Genomic DNA, 22,188 nt, shown 5'->3' with positions numbered 1-22,188 from the left:
ATATGATTTTGGCATTGATGTGCAAATTCAATGTCAACAGAAACTTAGCCAGCAAATAGTCTTGAAAAGAACAGTTCAATAAACACCAAAAAAATGTAAAAGGCCAATTGGCCTTTTGTCCAACAAAAGATTGAGAACAAAAAGGCACTTCACCATAGGGAGAAATAAGTAGGACAAATATAAAATTTAAAAAAATAATAAAACTCAAAATGAGAATGTAATAAAAAGGAATTGCACAGTTATCTTGGTATGCAATTCAACATCCATCCTTCGCTCCATAGATGCTGCCTCACCCGCTGAGTTTCTCCAGCATTTTTGTCTACCTTCGATTTTCCAGCATCTGCAGTTCCTACTTGAACATTCATCTCCATCCCCAGCCCAACACTAGGTGGCACTGCTCTCAACAATTTATACTTCTATGGCCAACATATTCAGTTTACTTGGTTTCATTAATTAGCATTCAAATCATTTTCAGATCAGAGCAGAACAAAATATTTTACAATCACTAAAAAGATAAAAGCGAGTATTAAAAAACAGAAAACTCAATTGCTAAATGGCATGACCAGATCTTCATTGCTTAACAGTTTACAGATCCCAGTAAAAATTCTGTGACAAGTGTGGAATTAAACAAAAACATTAAAATGCCTCTCAAGGTATAAATGAAATGCTGACAAAAGCACATATATTCAGGTTTGCTCAGAAATAGATTGTGGCCAAGACCCAAGTACAGTTTGCTCCTGTTCTAATTGCATCAGTGGATTTCATCTCAATTCATCTATAAGGAGGGGGCCCAAGTTTAACACCGCCAATAGATAATGTCTGCTGCACTTAAGCACTGAGAATTGCTTTGAAATGCTGCACAACCTTAAGTGTTCAAATTTCTAGTGCCATTGCAGGAGTTAATTATATGCAAAGACTCTGCAAATAAACATTAAACAAACAAAAAATAATTATGAACATGTTTTTAAAAAAATTGGGCTGCAAATAGTTCAACAGTGCTTTAATTTTCACATATGTAATTGCACATTGAAGTTTATTTTGCATATATTACATATGCGGGTACTATTTTTTGTGCCATTAGAATACAGTTAAAAAGTAATTCTAATGTATTTAACCTGTTAAAACTAGCACAATGTTTGCAACAGCTCATATAATTGCATTAGAAGTTTTAGGTCATCATGCCTACCTGAACACTGCTATCAAAGGTGCATATATTGAATCACCATCATATACATACATATGGTCCCAGCTACATTCTGTAGCAAAGTGGTTTAACCTTAACCTTAATATTGCATTTGGACTGTAAAAGAAAAAAAAATCCTTGTGTTAAAAATAAACTTTAAAATCTTTCAACATATTAACTGTAATAAAACATTGTTTAAACTGATACACATGCTAATTCTAATTCATCCCCAAACCCTTCCAAACAATGACTTACGGTTTTGGATTAAATTCCATTCATTTTTTTAGTTTACATTCACTATATTTCTCCTGTAATTGCTGTATAATCTGCCTTCAATTATGTCTCACATTCATCTTCCTTCATTAAGGCAGAAGCTGTTCTATCATTGGTTCAAATTCAAGTGCATGATGAACACTTGATTTTAAGATAGTCCTGACCTCTGAATTATCCTTTTGTACACTGTTAAACTTCTCAGCTGACACCCTAAGGCAGTCTTCCTTCATTTTATTGCAATGTATATGATCACGTATTCCTATACCTTTCTCAGAAAAGATCAAAGCATCCCCATTTTTGGTGCATTTTACAAATTCGAGAAAACAAAAAGGTACTTACTATCCTTCAATTAACCATGTACATTTAGTTTTATATTTATAATTTATTGGTCCATCTGTTAAATATCCTGAAGGTTCTGTTAATCTGAAAAATAAAAATGGATATAAAATGTCAAATAATATGCAACACACACATTTAAATGATTCACAGGAACGCACAAAAAAAACTATATCTAAATCATTTGCAAGTAGTTAAATCTTGACAGGGAATAGTAATTTTACTGCATTTCTATCATCAAATCAGCAAAACACTTTCCTGAAACACTGCATGAATACACTTGGTTTCATCTCTTAGAATTAACAACCTGGACTTTCAAATGTAAATCACTTAAATATCCGAGGAGTCACAACATATTTTAGCATCACTTTGATCACAGAACAAGCTTCGGCAGCAAATTTATGCATCCAAACTTGAATATCAAAAGTAGACAAACTATTATGAAAGCTTGTTTATAGTTTATAGTTTATAAACGGCTATTTGCCCAAGTAATTACTTGCTGTTATCAAAGTAGGCGATATTGATGCTTGTGAATGGAACATTTACAAGTTTGCAGACCCGCTCTAAATGTCAAATAGTCCTAGTGCAAGTAAGCATGAGCAGATGACAAAAAGATCTTCCTACTTCAAACAATGTTCCCGAGCCTTCACCAAAACACTCCCATTTATTTTGTTACATCTTCCAGTAAACTTGTACACATTTTCAAACCCTTTCATATCCTGTCAAAATCCATGTGTTTCCACCCAACCCCAGCAACGTTGAGTAAAATCATGTCAAGCCTCAAACTACTTAACAACTCATTGTGCCTTCAACTCAATAGCTCCCAATTTTTCAATCAGCACACATAGATCCTCTTGCAAAAGGACAGGCAAGGATTCACATATTAAAAATGTTCATATGTCTTGCGGAAGGAAAAGCAATTTCCTAAATTATAGCGCAGGAAACCAACCCAAATCAACGTTTCTGCATCATGGTCAGAGCTCCACTGGAGGGATCGTCATTTATTACATCTCTTTAGCCCCCGCACCAATTCCACATAATTTATTTTAAAATACATGATCTGTGTATTTTAAATGGCTCTGCATTCTTGATTCAATCAAGCATTTCTAGGTTCACCACACACCTTTATTCATTTCATTCTGATGCCATTGGTTACTCATTTGCCAAGCCACAAAAAGCAAAAAAATAATTCACTATTCTCCTTCTCGAAAAGCTTGACAAACTTGAAAATGTTGCCACTGTGGCCTTGTGTTGTACCAAATAAAAGCTTCAAGATCTTGCTAAATTTAGGATCTTAATTTATAAAGTGATGCCAAGATTTAAATATTACTTTTCACATCTTCAAAAGCCAATGATGTTTTTCTGATGCATGCCCGAGCTGTTTGATGATTTTTTTTAAAAGAGCAACTACTGTGAATTTTAGTCACGTGTAGTAATTTTAGATAAAATGATCCTGCACACAATGGTAGCACTGTTCCACGGCTAGTGGGGACAGAACTTCATACCTCCAGCAACCTAGGTTCAATCTGCATGTTCTCCCTGTGACAATGGCTTTCTCATGAGTTCCCCAGTTTCCTCCCACAAAGATGTACAGGACAGAGAGGTTAATTGACCACTGTAACCTATCCCAGTTTGTGGGAGTGATCCCCATTAATTGCTCCCACGCATTTTTTTAGCAAATATCCAATTGAAAACAAATGAGATAAATTTAAAGCTAGACTTGCCTACCTTAGAGAACTGTCTTTTACAGAGACATGGCCTAACCATGCATCATCAGGCTATACCATTCAACACAAGGGCTTCTCAGGGCCACATGGTGTCATCGGGCAAGGGAAGGGCAAGGGCAGAGGGATGCACTTTCAAATTAACTTTGCATAGTACTCAGACGTGTCAGTCCTGGCATGCTCCTGCTCCCCAGAACTGGAATATCCCACGCTCAAGTGACATCCCTACTACTTGCCACAGGAATTCACTTTGACTCTTCTGTCAACCTCAGGCCGTCGCTAAGCTTGAAGTTGAAGAGCTACACACCGTCTGCAATAGCCTGGAAACTTCAAATCAGACCAACATCAAAGGAGTGGTGCCAAACTACTCTCAGCATGTCTCCTGCCTGACTAGAGGCCCATACATCCTTAACCGCGGCTACACAAACATCAAAAAACACATTCTGCTCCACTCCTGGTCAGCACTTTGGCAAATCTGCTCACCTGACAGTGCTTCTACAACTGCTTATCAGCAGCGACTGAAGCGGGAAGATGCGTTGCTACCTGCAGAGAAAGTCATGCACTGGTGGTTCAAGGAAAGAGAATGAATGCTTTGATTCGGTGGCATAGTCAAGGACTGGTTAACCTAGATGAAAATACCACTGCTGTCACAGTCTTCTTCAGCAAGTATGTGAAAGGATGTGTACCAAAGATGATGTTACGCATGTTCTCCAATCAGATATCATGGATGAACTGCGAGGTCAAGTCCCACTTGAATTCTAAACCTACAGCATACAAGTTAAAAGATCCCGTGCAGTGCAAGGAATCTATCTACAACCTTTGCAGAGACATTAGAATGCCAAAATGGAATTACAGACCAAGATGGAGTCCCAAGGCAATGATATGGATACCTGTAGACTGGGGCAAAGTTTGCATCTGAATAACGTTTACTGTGGCAGATGCAAGATCAGCCTTTCTGAGAGCGAATCCATATAAAGCAACTGGCCTCGACTGCATCCTGGAGACTTGTGCCGATCAGCTGGCCTAACTATTTTATTAGGAGGTCCTCACCTGCTTCAAGACCACTATAACCCCACTGCGAATGCAAATTTCGCACAACTTAGTTTAGTTAAGAAATACAGCGTAGAAAGATGCCCTTCGGCCCACCGAGTGCACGCAGATCAACAATCACCCATACATTAGTTCTATCCTACGCAAGAGGGACAATTTACAGAAGGCAAGTAACCTACAAACTTGCAGTTATTTGGAATTTAAAAGTAAGCCAGAGCACCTGGAGAAAACCCACATGGTCACAGAGAGAACACTCAAACCCTGTACAGAAACACCCATAGTCGGGATCTAACCTTTTTCTCCGGCATTGTAAATCTTAATGCCCACTATCCAGTGGCTGTCATCCACCACCATGAAGCTTTGAAGGACTGGTGATGGCACACATTAACTACAGCCTGCCAGCCAACCTTGATACACTGCAGTTTGCATACATTATGCCATCTTCGTGGCCCTAAATTTATCTCTGGACCACATAGACAACAAGAACTCTACTTCTATGTATCATCCACAGCTCTGCCTTCAATACCATAATCACAACCAAACTCATCTCCAAACTCCTGGACCGAGGAATTGGCCCTCGAGCACTGGTCCTTGTCTTTCTGACCCCAAAACACAATCAGTGAGAATAGGTGACGACAAACCCTCCATAATAACGCTCAACACAAGTGCCCCACAAGGATACATTCTCAGTCCCCTACTATACTACCATGACTCTGGCTAAATTCTGCTCTAACTCCATCTACAAGTTTGCAGATTACATGACTGTGGTAGGTTGGATCACGAACAATGACGAGATAGAGTACAGGAATGAGAGAAAGAACTTAGTAACATGGTGTCCTGACCATAACCTCTCCCTCAATGTCGCGAAGATTGAGTTAGTTATTGAGTTCAGGAAGCATGGTGAAGTACATGTCTTAATCAGCATCAATTGTGCAGAAGTGAAAATGGCTGAGAGCTTCAAGTTCCTTGGTGTTCATATTGCCAATGATTTGTCATGTGCTACCCACATTGATGCAACAGCCCAGGTGACGCACCAACACTCATGTTTCCTGAGGAGACTGAGGAAATTTAGTACATCTCCACTCACTCTTGCAATCTTCTACAGAGGCACCATAGAAAGTTTACATATCTCCAGAGATGCTGCCTGTCCTGCTGAGTTACTCCAGCATTTGGTGTTAATCTTGCGTTTGCCTTGATTGTTTTCATTTATGGTATAGCTGAGCTGTTTGGATAGCATAAAAACAAAGCTTTTCCCTGTATTTTGTTGCATGTGACAATGATAAACCTAAACTTAAATTAATTTTCAGGCAAGGAAATGTGATAGAATTAGGAATTAATCAAGATGGGCTCTTGATGTCCAGCATGGACTTGATCGGCCGAAAGGGTCTGGTCCCATGTTGTACAATATTATGACATTCTCACAATACAGCCAACCATACAAGTATTAACTTGCTTTCATTCAAAGGCTGGAAAAAGAGCAAATACTGAAGCATCAAATGAAAATCAATTTATTATTCCTACCAAAAGCCCAAATACAATATTTGCAGTGCACATAATATTTGATGTCAATCCAGATGTCCCAAGTTGGTGCCAAATGCTGATTTTTATTATATTCAAATTATTATTAGACATTTTGATTTTCAATTGACTACCTGCCCCGTGACTAATTGATTGGATGACTTTGACTTTGGTAAATTACCTAGGATCTGTATATAAAAAGGCTCTAATACAGGCGCATAGTACACCAGGATTTTTTTGTAACGATGATGGGGTGGTAAATTGGATTAGTAAGTATGCAGATGATACTAAGATAGGTGGTGTTGTGGATAATGAAGTAGATTTCTAAAGTCTACAGAGAGATTTAGGCCATTTGGAAGAATGGGCTGAAAGATGGCAGATGGCGTTTAAGTGTGAGGTACTACATCTTGGCAGGACAAATTAAATAGGACGTACACGGTAAATGGTAGCGAATCGAGGAATGCAGTTGAACAGAGGGATCTTGGAATAACTGCGCATAGTTCCCTGAAGGTGGAATCTCATGTTGATAGTGTGGTAAAGAAAGCTTTTGGTGTGCTAGCCTTTATAAATCAGAGCATTGAGCATAGAAGTTGGGATGTAATGTTAAAATTGTACAAGGCATTGGTGAGACCAATTCTGGAGTATGGTATACAATTTTGGTCGCCCAAATATAGGAAGGATGTCAACAAAATAGAGAGAGTACAGAGGAGATTTACTAGAATGTTGCCTGGGTTTCAACAACTAAGTTACGGAGAAAGGTTGAACAAGTTAGGTCTTTATTCTTTGGAGCGCAGAAGGTTAAGGGGGGGTCTTGATAGAGGTCTTTAAAATTATGAGAGGGGTAGACAGAGTTGACGTGGACAAGCTTTTCCCATTGAGAGTAGGGAAGATTCAAACAAGAGGACATGACTTCAGAATTAAGGGACATAAGTTTAGGGGTAACATGAGTAACTTCTTTACTCAGAGAGTGGTAGCTGTGTGGAATGAGCTTCCAGTGGAAGTGGTGGAGGCAGGTTCGATTTTATCATTTAAAAATAAATTGGATAGGTATATGGATAGGAAAGAAATGGAGGGTTATGGTCTGAGTGCAGGTAGATGGGACTAGGGGAAAATAAGTGTTCAGCACGGACTTGTAGGACCGAGATGGCCTGTTTCCGTGCTGTAATTGTTATATGGTTATATGGTTGTTTCAGAGGTAAAAAGAGTAGTCTAAGAATAGGCAAATTCACCTGGGGTTTTTTTTTGCACCTTTTACATCCAGCTGAGCAACCAATTGGGCTTCCTCATGTAACTGAATCTTCAAAGTGTATCACACTCTCACTGCTATTATGACGTGAATAAAAATAAGAATCTTCTGATTGAATGTTTTAGACTGTGGCAGAAGAGCACGGACAATGTGGAAGCTGATGCTACAGGAAATGGCAGAGGCAGATTGCAGATGTACTGAAGAGAAGCATGTGTAAGCTCTAGAGAGGAGAGATAAAGATTCATCAGTGTTGGATGAAGCAGCATGGAGAGGTGTTTGGATGGAGCATAAACGGCAGCAACAGCAGGTTAGGCTGAATGTCTTGTCCTTGTGCTGTATACGCTATGTAAACCAGTTAAATCACATTGAACAATGATGAGACTGTGCCTTAAAAGTCAAATCTAATTTCATCTATGATAGCCCATAAAGCTTATCCATGACTAATTCATGACCAACACTGATAATTTCATGGTTCACCACCTTCTGTTCTCTCCGTATCCTTAGACAGATATAGATTTATACTCTTTTTACTTCCCCTCCAGCATTTCAAGCTTGGTACACTCAGAGCTATCTTGGATTCCCAGTATATTACTGTTTTTAAAACCTATGAAGATTGAAGAATGTTGAACCCAAACCCTGAATCAACTATGAATGTTGAATCATAATTTACAACCGTAATCATCATGATGATGTTCTCATGACTACCCAAGCAAAACATTAACTCGACAATTCCAAAATGCACATGGAATATAATAAATAGCTGAAGCAAAGTTGGTTGGCAATCCATAAGACTGTCCTCTGGACCACAAAGCACAATTTCCTTTCTTAATTAACTACCTATCTTTCAAAGGTAACCATCAGTTGAGCCTCAGATACCATGCCATCGACAAGACTTCACGGAGGAGTAAAATGTGAATTGAATTCAGTATTGCAACTTGAAACAGGTTCCAATGGTTATCAGCTGCCAGGTCTGACAAACCAAGATTAAATCTGTTATTGAAAATAACACTTTGAAGTCATTCAGAATTGTAATGGAAAATGTAATACCTTCAGCTGTTGCTCAAATTGAAAGTGTCTATTGCAGAATCAGTGATGCTTTTGATTTGCTTCTACTTCCAGGCTTATTATTCGTAGGGTAGCGTCAGTGACTATTTCTCTCTATTTTGTGTTATTGTGAATCCAGCTCAATGCAAGTCACTCTCCACAAAAATGAACAGAACGGGAGATACAGCGGCTGAATTTAATGAATTGAAACCTTTCATTGCCAAAGGATAAAAGTGGAAAATGGCAATTTGCTCAGCAGCTACTCAATTCACCCATGCACAAAACATCAACAATAGCTATCAAATTTAACCTCTGCACCACGGTGATTCTGTCTGTACTGGATCTTTTTATATTGACAAAGCCATATGTTTTGACAAATTAACTTCACTAATTTAAATTTTCCAATGGCTTTTTTCGTCCTCGAGATAGAGACTCCAGGGAATAAAACACCTAAAAATATTCCATACTTTTTCAAACCAAGTTTCTTCAGCGGTGAAATTAAATATTAATCAAAGCTTGCCCTTGGAGGATTAAAGATCGGCGAGATGAATACAAAATCCACAAAATCTGAAGTGTCATTGAAGGAGGGTGGGGGGGGTAGTTCATATATTAAACATAGAAAAATAGGTGCTGGAGTAGGCCATTCGGACCGGCACTACAATTCTATATGATCATGGCTGATCAGCTAAAATCAGTACCCCCGTTCCTGCTTTTCCCCATCTTCCTTGATTCCTTTAGCCCTAAGAGCTAAATCTAACTCCCTCTTGAAAATATGCAGTGAATTGGATTCCATTGCCTTCTGTGGCAAATAATTCCACAGATTCACAACTCTCTGGGTGAAAACGTTTTTCCTCATCTCAGTCCAAAATGGCCTACCCCTTATTTTTAAACTGTGACCCCTGGTTCTGGACTCCCCCAACGTCAGGAAACTCTTTCCTGCATCTAACTTGTCCAATCCTTTAAGAATTTTATATCTTTCTATATAGGATCTCCTCTCATCCTTCTAAATTCCGGTGAATATAAGCCCAGTCGACCCATTCTTTCATCATATACCTGTCCCGCCATCCCGGGAATTAACCTGGTGAACCTTGCAGCACTCCCTCAATAGCAATAATGTCCTTCCCCAAATTAGGAATCTGCTATCATAGAGTCTGTCCTCACCTTATCCATCATGGTCTGGTTTGGCTCAGCCACCAAGCATGACATCCGGGGAAGGTTGTTGGCTGAAACCTTCTCCCCCATCGACGAACTGTACACTGCAAGGACCAGGAAGTGAGCGGGTAAGATCATATTTGACCCCTTTCACCCTTGCCACAAACTCTTTGAAGCTCTTCCCTCTGGAAGGTGACATCGGACTGTCAAAGCTGCCACAGTCAGACCTAAAAACAGCTTTTTTTCCCCAGGAGCAGCAGCTCTCCTCAACAGCCAAAAGTCTGTAGCCTCCTTTTGCTCTGGTATTTTATTTAATTCTTCACATGTTTAAATTATAATGTTTCATTTGTAATTGTCTATTATATATCGTGTTGTTACTTGCGAGCAAAGCACCATGCCAAATACCTTGTATGTATACATACTTGGCTAGTAAAATGTATTTAATTCAATTCAAAAATGCACACTCCAGGTGCAGTTTCAACAGGGCCCTGTACAACGGCAGTAGGACATCCTTGCACCTAAACTCAAATCCTCTCCCAATGAAGGCCAACATGCCATTAGCTTTCTTCACTCTGCTGTACCTGCATGCTTACTTTCAGTGACAGTTGAACAAGCACACCCAGGTCTCGTTGCACCTCCCCTTTTCCTAATCTGACACAATTCAGATAATAATCTGCCTTCTTGTTCTTGCCATCCTAACCTCACATTTATACACATTTTCTGCATCTGCCCACTCACCCAACTACCCAAGTCACCCTGCAGCCTCATAGCATCCTCCTCGCAGCTCACACTGCCACCCAGCTTTGTGTCATCCACACAGCTGGAGATGTCACATTTAATTCCCTCGTCTAAATCGTTAATATATATATATTGTAAATATCTTGGGTCCCAGCACCGAGCCTTATGGCACCCCACTAGTCACTGCCTGCCATTCTGAAAAGATCCCGTTAATTCCTACGCTTCCAGTCTGCCAACCAATTCTTTATCCATGTCATTACCCTATCCCCAATACCATGTGCTCTAATTTTGCACACTAATCTCTTGTGTGGGACCTTGTCAAAGGCTTTTTGAAAGTCCAGTTACATCACATCCACTGGCTCTTCCTTATCCATTCCACTTGTAACATCCTAAAAAAAATCTCAGAAGATTAGTCAAGCAGGATTTCCCATAAATCCATGCTGACTGACCGATCCTATCACTACTTTCCAAATGTGCTGCTATATCATCTTTACTGATCGACTATAACATCTTTAATAATCATCATCTTTAATAATCATCCCCTCCAAGCTGGTTACCAAACTCACAGAACTGGGTCTCTGCGCATCCCTCTGCAATTGGATCCTCGACTTCCTCATTCACAGACCACAGACTGTTCGTATTGATGGAAATGTGTCTGACTCAATAACAATCAGCACGGGAGCACCTCAAGGCTGCGTGCTCAGCCCCCTGCTGTACTAACTCTATACTCATGACTGTGTAGCCGGTCATAGTGCGAACTTCATCATCAAGTTCGCTGACGACACCACTGTTGTGGGACGTATCACTGATGGGGATGAGTATAGAAGAGAGATCGAGCGACTGTCCATATGGTGCCAGCACAATAACCTGGCCCTCAACACCTGCAAAACCAAGGAACTGATTGTGGACTTTGGAAGGAGTAGGATGGGGGATCCACAGTCCCGTTTATATCAACGGGTCATGGTTGAAAGGGTCAAGAGCTTCAAATTCCTGGGCATGCACATCTCTGAAGATCTTTCCTGGTCCGAGAACACTGATGCAATTATTAAGAAAGCACATCAGCGCCTCTACTTCCTGAGAAGATTATGGAGAGTCGGTTTGTCAAGGAGATCTCTCTCTAACTTCTACAGGTGCACAGTAGAGAGCATGCTGACCGGTTGCATCATGGCTTGGTTCAGCCTGGAGAGGAAAAGACTACAAAAAGTAGTAAACACTGCCCAGTCCATCATCGGCTAGGACCTCCCTTCCATCGAGGGGATCTATCGCAGTCGCTGCCTCAAAAAGGCTGGCAGTATCATCAAAGACCCACACCATCCTGGCCACACACTCATCTCCCTGCTACCTTCAGATAGAAGGTACAGGAGCCTGATGACTGCAACAACCAGGTTCAGGAATAGCTACTTCCCCACAGCCATCAGGCTATTAAACTTGGCTCGGACAAACCTCAGAACATTAATAGCCCATTATCTGTTATTTGCACTTTATCAATTTATTTATTCATGCGTGTATATATTTATATAATGGTATATGGACACACTGATCTGTTTTGTAGTCAATGCCTATTATGTTCTGTTGTGCTGAAGCAAAGCAAGAATTTCATTGTCCTATCAGGGAAAGCTGCCAATAAACTCTCTTGACTCTTGAATCTAGATTCAAGCATCTTCCCCCTACCGATGTAAGGCTAACTGGTCTACAATTCCCCGTTTTCTCTCTCCCTCCTTTCATATAAAGTGGAGTTACATTGGCTACCCTACAGTACAATTGAAAATGATCCCTAGAGCCAGGATTTTAGCCTTGTGCCTTTTCCACGATCGAGTGCCTAAATCAGCCTTTTTTTGCCTTTTTGCTAAAAGATTTTGCTATTTTCTCTAGTTGTACCATCATTACAATTATGTTTTCTACGTTAACACATTAATATTAATGTTATTATTAACTTGTTAACATAGAATAACTTACAAGAAAACTTCCTCCACCGTGGCGAAACCGAGGGCGAAACCAACCTTGTCTCCTCACTACATTTACTGCTGGCTCCAGTCACCAATCTGAGTTTGAGTGATCTGTGTAAGGCATTCATTGATGCTGGAATTCCACTGTGTAAAGTGGAAAACAAATCTCTCAGAGGTTTTTTAGAGAAATATGCAGAGGAACATATACCAAGCAGAAATCATTACGGAAATATTATGTTGACAGCAACTTCAACATTGTTGTGCAGAAAATTAGAGATGAAGTTGCATGCAACAAAATATGGATCTCAATAGACAAGACAACCGATGCTGTGGAGAGATATGTTGCCAATGTGGTCATCGGTACACTGGAGGCAGGTCAACAATCAAAGGAGCATTTGTTGACAGCGGAAATATTGGAGAAGTCAAACAGCTCAACTATTGCTCAGTTGTTTACATCTTCACATGCTGTACTTTGGTAGAAGATATAAAGCACAAGAATGGTCTTCTGTTTGCGACTTAGTTTTATTCCTCAAAATGTTGCCTTTGACAAGCTTAGCTTAATAATAATAATAATACATTTTATTTATGGGCGCCTTTCAAAAGTCTCAAGGACACCTAAGGACTTCATAGAATTGCCAAGCACATACGAAGCTTGTTTCCAAATGTCGATCGCCTAGTTTCCAATTTCAAGAAAATCTTCCTCAAAGCACCGCCACGTGTGAAGTTGTTCAAGGAAATGGCACCTAACATTCCGCTACCTCTTCAGACCATTTTGACTAAGTGGGGTACATGGCTCTCTGCTCTATGCTGCAACTTTTGAAAAAATAAAATAAATCGTCAACTGTTTTGAAGAAGAAGAATCTGTTGCAGTCAGAAACGTCAGTGAAATCATGCAGAAAAAGTCCCTCCACTGTGATCTTGTTTTCATTGCTTCCAATTTTGCAAACTTCCCACAAGCTATCACTTGCCTTGAGAAACGTGGTGAAACATTAGTGAATAACTTGCAAGTTTTCAACAAAGTAACTGACGATATTCGCAAAGTTCCTGGCGGTGTAGATAAAGACATACAAGGAAAATGTGAGAGAGTGATTTTAGCTAAAAAACATCTTGAAGAAATAGAAAACATAGCTAAAGTTTTCAAAGGTAGTTGTAAGGCACAAGATATCGACATGAATATAGAGTCTGTAGCTTGTTTCAGGTATGTACCAGTGACCTCAGCTGAGGTAGACAGATTTGTCACAACTGAAGCATATTCTGTCTGACAGACGGCATAGTTTAACACCAGATAATTTGAAATAAATGCTAGTAATTATGTGCAACCAGGCAACTTTGGTCATTTAATGTAGTATATATTATCATTATTAACCATATTTTGGTGGTGGAAATAAATGCCTTGTTATGCCTTGTGCCTTTTTTTGTAATTTTATTGTGCCTTTTTGCCTGCCTATTTCAGAGTTTTTTAGTGCCTAAAAATCATGGCTCTAATGATCACCAATGCATCCACGATTTCTGGGGCCACCTCCTTTGGTACTCTGGAATGTAGACCATCAGGTCCTAGGTCAGGTCCTTAAGCCCCAACAGTTTACCTACCACCGTTTCCCTTCAGTTCCCCCCTCCCATTAGGTCCTTGGTCCCCTAGTATTTCAGGAAAATTGTTTGCGTATTCCTTAATGAAGACAGAAGTACTCATTTAACTGTTCTGCCATTTCCTTATTTAAATTAGACCTCATTAAAAAGGCACACTGAAATAAGCAGAACATAATTAGTGTAGTGCCTTTAATAAAGTGAAACATATCATGGCACTGACCAAATCTCAGATTTGGTACCATAATCATTCAAGGAGAAATAAGTGCTAATTTGTTTTTAATTCTTCACAGAAATAGGTCGAAGAAGAATCTTAAAATATTAGTGAGGGATACAGAAGATGAACAGAAGATTTAACCATCATAAGGCCATCCAAAGCAGCCGCAGAGATTTATCACCATGTTGCCCCAGCAAAATAACTGCAGCAGCAGAACAGCAAATGTAAAGAGGAGACGAGCTCAGGCAGCCAGTCCAGCATAAATGCTTCACCCAAAATGCACGATAAAGTTGCCAAAATTAGCAAAATTTATTGTCTATTCAGTCATTTTCGGTGTTTCTTTGGAAGGCTCCACAAGAACTATTGGTGATAGAAGAGGAATATAATAAATCAATTGGTTCCACTTTGACCATGCCAAATAATGGGAGCCAAACCTAGCCTTTAAATTTAATTCCAAACAACCGCAATTCAAAGCACGGAGAAGAAACCTATGGATTGTTGTATGAATTTAATTGTAAGAATGTCACAAAACCAAAGAAAATATGGAATAGTTCCATTGTCATCTCTAATGGCACTTACACTTGTTCAAGTCTAGCTGATGGAACAGCATGTCATCAATGCCTTCAAGCACAACCAAAACAAATACACCGCTCAGAAAATGGAATTAAATTTTGTATTATTCCTCTGCCCATTATCACTGCAAAAATAAGAATGAGAAAGCTGAAAGTTGAGAAATGCAGGGCTGTGGGGCAATACCAACAGCAGAAGTAGTTAATTCTGATACGGACAGAAGTTACCAGAGATTGGACAACTCATCACAAAATATCCAAGTCTAATAATAATAATAATCAATTTTATTTATGTGCGCCTTTCAAGAGTCTCCAGGACACCTTACAAAAATTTAGCAGGTAGAGGAAAAACATGTAAGGGGAATGAAATAAATAGTAGAGACATGACTAGTACACAAAGTAAAGACAGAATTCAATACAAAACACAATATGAGGCAATTAATGCACAGATGAAAAGGGAGGGGGACGTGGGGCTAAGGATAGGCAGAGGTGAAGAGATGGGTCTTGAGGCGGGACTGGAAGATGGTGAGGGACACGGAATTGCGGATCAGTTGGGGGAGGGAGTTCCAGAGCCTGGGAGCTGCCCTGGAGAAGGCTCTGTCCCCCAAACTGTGGAGGTTGGACTTGTGGATGGAGAGGAGACCAGCTGATGTGGATCTGAGGGACCGTGAGGGTTGGTAGGGGGAGAGGAAGTCAGTGAGATATGGGGGGGCCAGATGGTGGAGGGCTTTGTAGGTGAGGATCAGGATTTTGTAGTTGATCCGGTGGGAGATGGGAAGCCAGTGAAGTTGTTTGAGGACTGGAGTGATGTGATGCCAGGATTTGGTGTGGGTGATGAGTCGGGCGGCTGCGTTCTGGACCAGTTGGAGTCAGTTGATGTAGGTGGAGCTGATGCCAAGGAGAAGTGAGTTGCAATAGTCCAGTCGGGAGGAGATGAAGGCATGGATGAGTCTTTCAGCAGCGGGAGTTGTGAGAGAGGGTCTGAGTTTGGCGATGTTGCGGAGATGAAAGAAGGAGGTTTTAATGACATGGCGGATGTGAGGCTCAAGGGAGAGGGTGGAATCAAAGATCACGCCAAGGTTGCGGGCCTGGGGAGATGGGGAGACAGTGGTGCCGTCGATGGTGAGAGTGGGGTTATCGATTTTGCTGAGTGTGGCTTTGGAGCCTATGAGGAGGAATTCTGTCTTATCGCTGTTGAGTTTGAGGAAATTATGTTGCATCCAGATTTTTATAGATGACAAACAGGAGTTGATATGGGAGAGGGTGTCTGCACCATGCTCACACATCGGGTGGGGCTCATTATCTATTTTCCACATCAGTATGAATCAGTTGAAGCAGAATCTTTAGAGTGGTAAAAATTCCATGTTCCTAAAGTCCTCATTCTTCTTAGCAGTTGAGCTAAAAATCAGCCTCATCCAATTGCATAAGGAGGATATTATTTTGTACTGGGAAATATGGGCACCATCCCAATGAAAGGTGCCCTCATTGCTGACCCTTTGAAATTGCAGGGCAATAGTCCTACAATTTCTAGCTAAGGCCTATTTATGAGGTCAAGCTCACTGCCATAGAAAAAGCAAAAAACAAAATTTCATATTCTCCAATTCTAGTGACAAAAGTGCCGATTATTCTGTTTAGATAAATTAACTATTAATGTATTAAAAAATACATGGTACAATCTCTAATCGATGGATTCTTAGCTGCCATTTCATGTTGCCCAAAGTCTTCTCTTCAAAAATGCAATTAAATTTAACCCTAACCCTTCATCGCGGTTTAGTAAATTTTATATTTATTCTACATTAATTTACACACAACAGTTTACTGATATGTAGAGGTAGGATTGTGGTAATTTTCTTTAAATTTATGCAAAACCTCAAAGTAAATGTTTTACACCAACAACTTCCAATTTTATATTTGGAGTTTCTTCAAAAGCCTGTAAAAGTGCAATACATGGAAATGCCCATTGCTGATAAAATCACCAAGAGAGTGTCAGTTTTACTGACAATGCCTGTCCACATAATTTTCAATCTAATGTGTCAGGTTGCAGAAACACAAATTGCAATATATGGAAATTTATGGTGTTTTTATTTTTGCAGGTAAAGCAACATCTGTTGTGGGAACTATACCAAAAATCTCCAGACCAGTCATTTGCCACCTACAGCATGACCTCCATTTTCCCACAACAATAACTAAATTGCTCAATCGCTGCAGACTTCACAAAGAGTTGTTTTGAACTGTCAAATTCTGAGTCTAAGCAGGATGGAAGAAGTGATGCTAATAGTTTCTGACATTCCCAGGAGTCCCTGACTTCTTGAAGGCATTTATTTTGGTTTTCCTGACAGTAGCCCTTATTCAACTGTTTATCTGCGGAAGACTTGAAAATATATGATTTTATACCATGATCTGCATAAGACCCAAATACTTTTGTTACACACACTTACAGCAAGGAAACAGGCCCTTTGACACAAATCATCCATGTTGACCAAGTTTCATTCCTGAGTGAATCTGCATTTACCCCTATCCCCCAAAATCTTTCCTATCCATAAACTTATCCACATGGTTTCTGAACACTAATTGCTGTTGTACCCGCTTCTACCAACTCATTTAACAGCTCCAAAGAAGGGTCTCAACCCAAAACGTCACCCATCCCTTCAATCCAGAAATGCTGCCTGACCTTCTGTGTTACACCTGCATTTTGCATCTCGCTCCTTCCATACACCCACCAGCATCTCTTTGGAAATTCTGAACTCTCGGGTGCATTTTAAATCTTTCCCCTCTCACCTTAAATCTATGTCCTCTCGTTTTAGACTCAGGGGAAGGATATGTGATTATCATCATATCCATGCCTCTCATCTATCTATCTATATCATCATATTCATATATATTTATTAAAACTCTGATCTTGTACGTGTGTATATGTGTGTGTCTTTACATCTTCGCGAAAAATATACTACGCAGTAACGATAACATTTTTACATATTCCAGTTGACAATTTTCCAGTCGAGGCCGGAATCACCTTATCTGAATCACCTAATATTTCATGTTTTATTTCTTGAATTATTACTGAAAATGTTTTTAAAAAAATAGCTAAAGACTTTGATTTTAAAACGACAAGCATTCGCTCATGACGTCACAATGGGTCTCCTCGGTGCCGTTTCATACACAAAATCTTCCAAACACTTTGAGTGACGTCAACACCCCCCCCCCCCCCCCCCCCCCACCCGGTTATTCAAAACACACGGTCCTCCGGTGGACGCCCGCCCGCCGCCTCGCTCGATACCCACGCGAAGCCTTGCTCGGGTCCGGAGGCTGCTGCCACGGGCCGAGCCAAGCTCGACACTCGCCAACCCGCTGCCTCCCTCGAGGTCCTTTAGTCGATGCCCGCCCATGGCCTCCCTCGAGTCCACGTCCACCCGTAGCCTCCCTCGGGGGGGTCGACGATCACAGGCTGCCTCGCGCACGGTCTTCGGGTCGACGCCGCGCCTCGCTCGGGTCCAGGCCCACCCGCAGCCTCACTCGGGTCAATGATCACCTGCAGCCTCGCTCGCGGTCTGGCGCCTAGTGACGAGGCTGCTGCCTCTACGATCTGGGTAAGGCTGCCCCTACCCCCCCCCCCCCTCTCTCCCCCCCCCCCCCCTCCCCCCCCCCCCTCCCTCCTCCCCCCCTCCATCCCTTCTACCCCCCTCTTTAACCCCCTGCCCCTCTACCCTCTCCACCTCCCCTCTCTAGCCCCCTCCCTCTCTACCCACGCCCGTGCAGTTGGGGGCTATGCATGAGCGGGGAAAGGAGCAAATGAATAATATTAATGACATTATATTAATATTATAGGTGGGGTAGTGTGTGTGTGTGTGTGTGTGTGTGTGTGTGTGTGTGTGTGTGTGTGTGTGTGTGTGTGTGTGTGTGTGTGTGTGTGTGTGTGTGTGTGTGTGTGTGTGTGTGTGTGTGTGACGCCACAGGTGCGCAAACGCACGTTGAGGGGACAGGACCCAAAGGGTCCCCCTTGGTCTAGTACTTATACACACACACACACACACAAAACAGGATCAGAGTTTTAATATGTGTGTGTGTATACGTGTGTGCCTTTACATCTTCGCAAAAACACAACGCTGTAACGATAACTTTTTTACATACTCTGATTCACATTTTTCCCCTCTAGGCAGAGATTACCTTCACTGAATATTTTATGCTTTACTTCTTGACTTATTACTGCTTAGTATTTAAAAAATCTAAAAACTTTGAATTTAAAACAACCAGCTTCAACTGATGATCTCACGATGGCTTGGCTATGGCTAGCAGTAATCAGCTTTACTAAAGATTTCATCCTATATTTCACGTTATTCGTGATTAAAGCTTTAAAAATGCCAACTTTCACAAGATTTTTACTGTTATAATCATTCCTGCCAGCTTCCAACACACTTCAATACGATGTTGTGACACAGGAACACACTGAACATTCCACCTCACGGGAGGGGGAGGGCGAATTGCTATTGCAACACGCAGGGCAAATGCAATTGGAATTTTTATTCAAAGCCCACTGCTGAGGGAGACAGGGGAGTACTTGAGTTGGAGGGCCACACCCATGGGGGCTACTGGTAAGGAGCAAGTGCATTGGTCTGCACTTGGTTCAGCAGAAATTAATAAAACTCACATCTTGTTTGTTTGTGAGTGTGCGTGCGTGTGTCTGCGATTCATGTCCTGATTTGCACCAAAATGGTACATGATAACGCTACCATTTTGGACTACCTTACTCATCGTTGTCCTGTGGGCTCGTGTATCAAGTTTGGTTCAGATTGATGTTATATTTTACAAGTTATTCACATTTGTAGCTTTACGGAAAAATTTATGGGATCTAATTTACATAAATTGCCCCTCACCAGTGTTCCACTGGCAGTTAGCAGCGCATGACGTCACAATGGGATCACATTTACATAAACTGGCCTGTCAACAGTGTTCCACCCAATGCAATAAGAGATTGGTTAAATTGTTTTAAGGAGAGGGAGGGAGTGGGGGAGGGGAGGAGGAGAAATGTTATTTAAACATTATGTTTACTGGGGGAATGGGATGGGGAGAGAGAAGGATTGGGGGAGCAGGGAGATAGAAGGAGAGGAGGGGTGAGGGAGGGGAGTAGGGAGGGGAGAGGAGTTATGTAGGGAGGGGAGAGAGTTGCAGTGGGAGGGAGTGACTGAGGGTAGGGGAAAGGAGAGGGAGGGAGAGGTGAGGGAGGGAGAGGTGGGGGGGGAGTGGAGGAGGGAGAGAAGAGAAGAGAAGAGGGAGGGTGAAGAGGAGGGGAGAGAGTGTTGGGAGATGAAGGGTGGAAATGGAGGAGGATAGGGGTAGGAAGAGGGATGGCAAGGCGCAGTTGGGGAGGGTTGCGGTGACTCGAGACACAACGGGGATCTCTGCCGTCACAACGGGAACCCGCCAGCCACACATGCGCAGTTGGGGGCTATGTGTGAGTGGTGGAATAGTGTGTTTGGGGGCCAGCCCTCCCGTTGGACAGGGAACATACGGGTCCCACTTGGTCTAGTATTTTTATAAAACTCGAAGGTTTAGTATACGTTTTTTATTACAATGAGTGCTATAGAATTTTATTTTGCATGTTTTCCACTATGATCAGATGATGTTGTCCCCTCCACCCCTCTTATCATGGGACCCCTCCTCTTCATCCCGCACTGATCCCCATCCCCTCTATTCAGTCCTCACTGACATCCCCTGTGCTCCCCCCCCCGCCCAAGTTATTCATCATCCCCCCCCCTCGCATTGATTCTCCTCTTCACCCCCCCCCCCCCCCCCCCCCCCCCTATTCATCCTTACCGGTCCCCCCAATTCATCCTGTACTGACCCCCCCCCCCCCCCCCATCCCGCGCGTTATTCCCCCCCCATCATACTGCACTGATCCCCCCATTCATCCCGTACTGACCCACCCTCCATTTACCCTGCACCAATCCCTCCATCCATCTTGTAGTGATCTCCCAATTATTCTTTTACTGATCCCCTCCATTCATCTTTTACTGATTCTCCATTCATCCTGTACTGATCCCCTCATTTATCCTGTACTGATCCCCCCATTCATCCCGTACTGATTACCCATTCATCCTATACTGATCCCCCATTCATCCTATACTGATCCCCCCCACCCATCCATCCTGTACTGATCCTCTCATTCAAGAAGAATGGGGGGGGAAGTCTGAAGAACAGTCTCGACCCAAAACGTTGCCTATTTCCTTCGCTCCATAGATGCTGCCTCATCCGCTGAATTTCTCCAGTATTTTTGTCTACCCCCATCCGTCCTGTACTGATCCCCCCCCATTCAACACCACTGACATCCCCCGTGCTCTCCCCTCACAATTTTACATACTCCAACCAACACGTACTAATTCACCTGCCTCAATCCATCCATTCCGCACCGGTTGCCTTCTCAACCCCCCCCCCCCCCCCTCCCCCCCCCGCCATCTATCCACCCGCACTGATTCACACACCCCCTGACCCTATTGTGCTTCATGGTCTTCAGAGCAAACATTGACTATGTTTGATAACAGAATGCAATCACATGTGTTTTAATTCCCAATGTTATTATTTGTTGCGACACCTTTAAACATATTACCAAAAGAACATTTGCTGTAGTTATGTCCTTTGGCCATCTCTTGTCAGTTAGTGTAATGTTTAACCTGTCAGACGGGTATTGGATTGGATTGGATTGGATTGGATTGAATTTATTGTCATTGCACTTTTCAGTGCAACAAAATGGTTTAGCCTGCAGTCATAACAAAGAATAAATAACAAACTCAGTTTAAAGTCCCAAAGTCATTGTCTCTTCCCTCCTTGCTCTCCCTCTGCGCTGAGGCAAACCAAGCCTCCGATGTTGTGACCAGTATAGCCGGTTTTAACAGCTATTATCATAAAATGCCTTTAGAAATTTCCTTGCAACCTGTATATTTTGTTATGGATAAATTATGTGGGAAGCCAGTGTTTCTGTGCCAATAGCAATGACGACCCATGCTATGGCCATGTCATGGTAATTTTCGGTCCTTCACAGAAAACATGCTTGCATCAATCTGTAGTGTGAATGGTCAAGCATATATGTTACCATGGTCCAGGATTTATTGACACAGGTTGATCATATGCTGAATAATCCAACCACATTTTTGTTTGGAAGTGGAAAGAACTGATAGAAATTGCATTAATTGCAATGTGTAAAAAGAGTTGAGATATTGTATTATAATTTTGCTGCATGTCATTTTGGTATATATCATGTCTTGATTGGTGAATATGTTTAGTTTATGAGTTATTTGAAGCATAAATAATATGTGAATATAGACAAAAGTGCTGGAGAAACTCAACGGATGCAGCAGCATCTATGGAGCGAAGGAAATAGGCAGCATTTCAGGCCGAAACCCTTCTTCAGACCAATGGAGTTCCAGCCTGAAACGTTGCCTATTTCCTTCACTCCATAGATGCTGCTGCACCCGTTGAGTTTCTCAAGCAATTTTGTCTACTTTCGATTTTCCAGCATCTGCAGTTCCTTCTTGAAAATAATATGTGAATGCTTCATTGAACATAATTCCGACTGGTAACTATGCACTTCGTCCGAGCACATTATCGCATGCGTCA

General features: G+C 41.7%; 1 protein-coding gene across 2 annotated transcripts in view; it reads right to left on the bottom strand.

Annotated features, from left to right (window-relative positions):
* atrnl1b (attractin-like 1b) overlaps positions 1 to 22,188 on the bottom strand; it is a 704,553-nt gene that overhangs the window by 620,055 nt on the left and 62,310 nt on the right. For both annotated transcript variants that reach the window (XM_055646916.1, XM_055646915.1), the window contains exons 2-3: positions 1,796 to 1,879; positions 1,187 to 1,300 (exon numbers count right to left, since the gene is read on the bottom strand). In XM_055646916.1, coding sequence (XP_055502891.1) covers positions 1,187 to 1,300; positions 1,796 to 1,879 — 198 coding nt within the window. The remainder of the gene's footprint in view (positions 1 to 1,186; positions 1,301 to 1,795; positions 1,880 to 22,188) is intronic.

The sequence above is a fragment of the Leucoraja erinacea genome, chromosome 15 (genome assembly GCF_028641065.1).
Source record: "Leucoraja erinacea ecotype New England chromosome 15, Leri_hhj_1, whole genome shotgun sequence".
Lineage (NCBI taxonomy): Eukaryota > Metazoa > Chordata > Chondrichthyes > Rajiformes > Rajidae > Leucoraja > Leucoraja erinaceus.
This window is presented reverse-complemented; position numbering and strand designations above follow the sequence as displayed.